Genomic DNA, 3646 nt, shown 5'->3' on the forward strand with positions numbered 1-3646 from the left:
CGTCAAAACACTCACGTGTGCGGCGGATTTCCGTTTTTCCGTCATTCTCGTGAATTGTTTGTGAAAAGTTTCTCGTAACTTTGACTATTATTTTGCACACTAAATACGAATTTCAACAACTAAACAAGATTGCACACGTGCACATGTGCTCAGTAGTCGTGGCTACGCTGACGACTACCTTTTCCTTGAAGTTGTGTGGCAGTGTTCTGGCACCAGTGAGTCTCCGCACAAGAAAATCCTTCCAGTCCGAGTATTTGTGCTGGACGTCTACACACAAACACAAACACAAACACAAACGTTGTAATAGATCTCATGTGAGCGAGTAGAATTTCACTGCTGTCATTTCAAAATTCGACATACGGAAAAGTTTCAGGCAACATAATACTCTACTACATAATACTCTAATACTCTACTACATCCATTAATGATAACCAACTATAATAGAAACCAACTCTCTACAAAACCTGAGCATCTTATCAAATAATTACACTTGAGGTTTAAATTTGTATTTCACTAGGTTATCACGCAGAGAATCATAGAATCAAGCTTTAGTATTCCTACCAGGTATTAACCACCTGCAATTCAGCCTATATTTGAACTAAAAAATGTCTACAATTTCCTAGAATCACACCATGTATTAACAGGGCCTCCTTGTCAGAAACAAAATTAGTCATAACATTAGTCTTAACATTAACTCTCTTTCTCGCAGACCATTGACAGAAACATCGTAAAATTACAAGTTTCTCACACGCAGTGTATAGAGGTCCGATCTTCGAGAAAAAGTCAACATTAACCCTAATGTTAAGATCGATTTTGCTTCTGACAGCAGCCCCTAGGATAATAATTATGGTAATTTGGTAATACCTTTAGGGGGCACTAGAGGCTTGCCCTGGGCGGCACACCAGCCAACCGGATGAACATCTGTCGTGCACAGATTCAACCAGAAGTCAGCTGAAGCATTCATGCCAAAGCCTTCGTACCGCAGCATGGCCTTGTATCCTGAAACACACACATCGCGTTCATTTTGGAGCTCGAGTCACAAGAGACTCGATGACAAGCAGCAGCGACGAAACACGACATACACAACTCATAACACTCCTATATCCAGAATATACGCATACAAAAGCTACTCTAATGGATGGTTATTAAGATTACATCAGGGGTAAATAATGACAATGTGCCATTATTCACCCCTGATTGCGTGTATGCATCATGTACATATGTGCGATGTTCATGTCACGGGCTACCCATGCGACAGCCATTTTCCCCATCTTTTCCCAACTTCCTCCAAAGACTCCCATTCTCGATCAAGGGTTGTCTACGCAACACCCCAACAAAGGACCGGGCTTCTCGGACAGACCTTCCACGGGGCTAGCTGGATGCACGAGAGCGAGAGAGGCGGATGCACCTGCTATCTTCATGACGGTGGCGATCCAGTAAGCGTCGGTCGTCATGTCGCAGTCGCTGTTCTCCACTTCGACCTTCATGCCGACGGTCATGCTGTTCCACACTTCACTCATCGCCACCTACAGAGATGCCAACACGTATTTGAAGCAATCTGTAGTTTCTGGCCATCAAATCAGTAGTTCGAGGGTCACGCTATGACCGCGCTTTCGCTAAGGGGGGTCGCGACATGCCCGGATAATTTTTGTGAAATTTTGGAGGTGCAATTTCCTGCATCTGAGGGTCAAAAATGACAATAACATGACAAAAATGACAAATAATTGTTAAACCTTTTGGTTCTTTTTTTCCGATCACAGTGAAATTCGGTACGTTGTGATAAAAACCTCGGTCGTAGTGTGCCAAGAATAGAAATTCCGTATAAAATACGAATAAATACCGTAATGGTTGCATTCTTGCAGTCTCGCACGTACCCACCCGCGCGAGAAACGGCATGGAGAAAGACGGAGAGAATGAGGTACGCGCCGTACGAGATGCGTGTGGCGTACTGGCGCTGATCGCGGAGGCTGAATATCAATCAAATCATCGAAACTGACGAAAGACATCGAAGAATGCGGTAGAGACGTGTAGCGTAGTGCTGATGTGGTCAGGGATTCGTCGTTTCGTGGGCAGAATGAATGGAGAAGACGTGGAAGAAAATTAGTACTGAATGAGGTAGAGACAAAAGGGAAATAACAGACGAGAAAAATTACGTAAGAAACGTCAGGTACACCTACGTACTGGACGTCCCAGAAGGGGAGTTCATGCGGAACGAACGGAGAAGAAACAGAGATGTGCTACGGTCGGACCGTATGAGATGTGGGCAAAGTGTCTGAGGACACACGGAGTGGAGTCCGTCGTTTCGTGGAAACGAAGCCGAGAAGAACAGACAACGGAGGTACGGAGCACTTATGAGATGTTGGCAGCGCGCATGCTAACGCGGACGGGAGTTATGCGGAATTGAAATCGGAGAGAGATGCATAAATTAGGTATGTGTTGTTCGAGACGTGGGTGTCAATTGGATTGAAAATGAGGACTGTGCTATAGAGAACGCCAGGGGTCGAGTATACGTTTTTAAGCACGAGACGAACACTGCGGCAGCAATGACTCGTTGCCACCCTCGTGAATGAAAACGAGACCGTGTCTACCTGCTCACAGGAGAGGAACCGCCTGTATATAGAAGGCCGCTCTCTAGAAAGACACCTGTATATAAAGGACACCTCCTCCATAGAACCAGACCACAACTGTTATAACTAGAGGAACCTCTGCTATAAATAAGGAGCCACCTGTAATATAAGAGGTCAGCTCTATAGAACAGCACCTGTATATAGAAGGACACCTCTATCAGACACGAAACACCTTATATAAAGACACCTCTATAGAACAGACACCTGTATATAAAGGACACCTGTATAGAAACAGACACCTGTATATAGAAGGAGCACCTCTATAGAAACAGCCACCTGTATATAAAGGACACCTCTAATAGAACAGACACATGTATATTAAGACTCCGTCTAATAGAACAGACAGCCTGCTATAGAACAGACACGCGTATATAAAGGACACCTCTATAAACAACACCTCTATAGAAGCAGACACCTGTATATAAGGAACGCTCTATAGAACAGACACCATGTATATACAGGACACCTCCTAATAGAACAGACACCTGTATTATAAAGGACACCTCTATAGAACAGACACCTGTATATAAAGGACAACCTCTATAGAAACGAAACACCTGTATATACAGGACATCTCTCTAAACAGACACTGTATACCTACACCACCTCCCGTATAGAACAGACCCCTGTATATGACAGGACCACTTCTAAATAACGAAAACGGAACACCGCCTGTTATAAAAGGCCCGCGCCTCACCTCTATACCAAACAGACACCTGTAATAAAGGCACACACGCTCTAGTAGCACACCGCAAACCCGTGATAAAAGGAATCGTCATAGAACGAGACACGCTGTTATGAGTAAAGGACCTTCCTCTATAGAACGAGACACTCTGATATACTAGAGAGACACAATCTCTAAATACGCAACAAGAGACACCTGCGTTATTAACGAACACCCACTCGATAGAAAGACACCTGTATATAAAGGACCAGAACGAAGGGCAGACAGACATGGTAAGTACTTGCGGCAAAAGAAGGCCGGCAACCACCAGCCGGCGCAGGGACCCCGGGAACGC

At 44.6% G+C, this 3646-nt stretch overlaps 1 protein-coding gene across 1 annotated transcript in view; it reads right to left on the minus strand.

Moving 5' to 3' along the window:
• LOC106807230 (MBT domain-containing protein 1-like) overlaps positions 1-3646 on the minus strand; it is a 23425-nt gene that overhangs the window by 15172 nt on the left and 4607 nt on the right. Inside the window, exons 7-9 of the mRNA XM_014809518.1 lie at positions 1409-1526; positions 865-999; positions 179-267 (exon numbers count right to left, since the gene is read on the minus strand). Of these exons, the coding sequence (XP_014665004.1) occupies positions 179-267; positions 865-999; positions 1409-1526 (342 nt within the window). The remainder of the gene's footprint in view (positions 1-178; positions 268-864; positions 1000-1408; positions 1527-3646) is intronic.

This window comes from Priapulus caudatus, unplaced genomic scaffold, assembly GCF_000485595.1.
Source record: "Priapulus caudatus unplaced genomic scaffold, Priapulus_caudatus-5.0.1 Scaffold202, whole genome shotgun sequence".
NCBI lineage: Eukaryota > Metazoa > Priapulida > Priapulimorpha > Priapulimorphida > Priapulidae > Priapulus > Priapulus caudatus.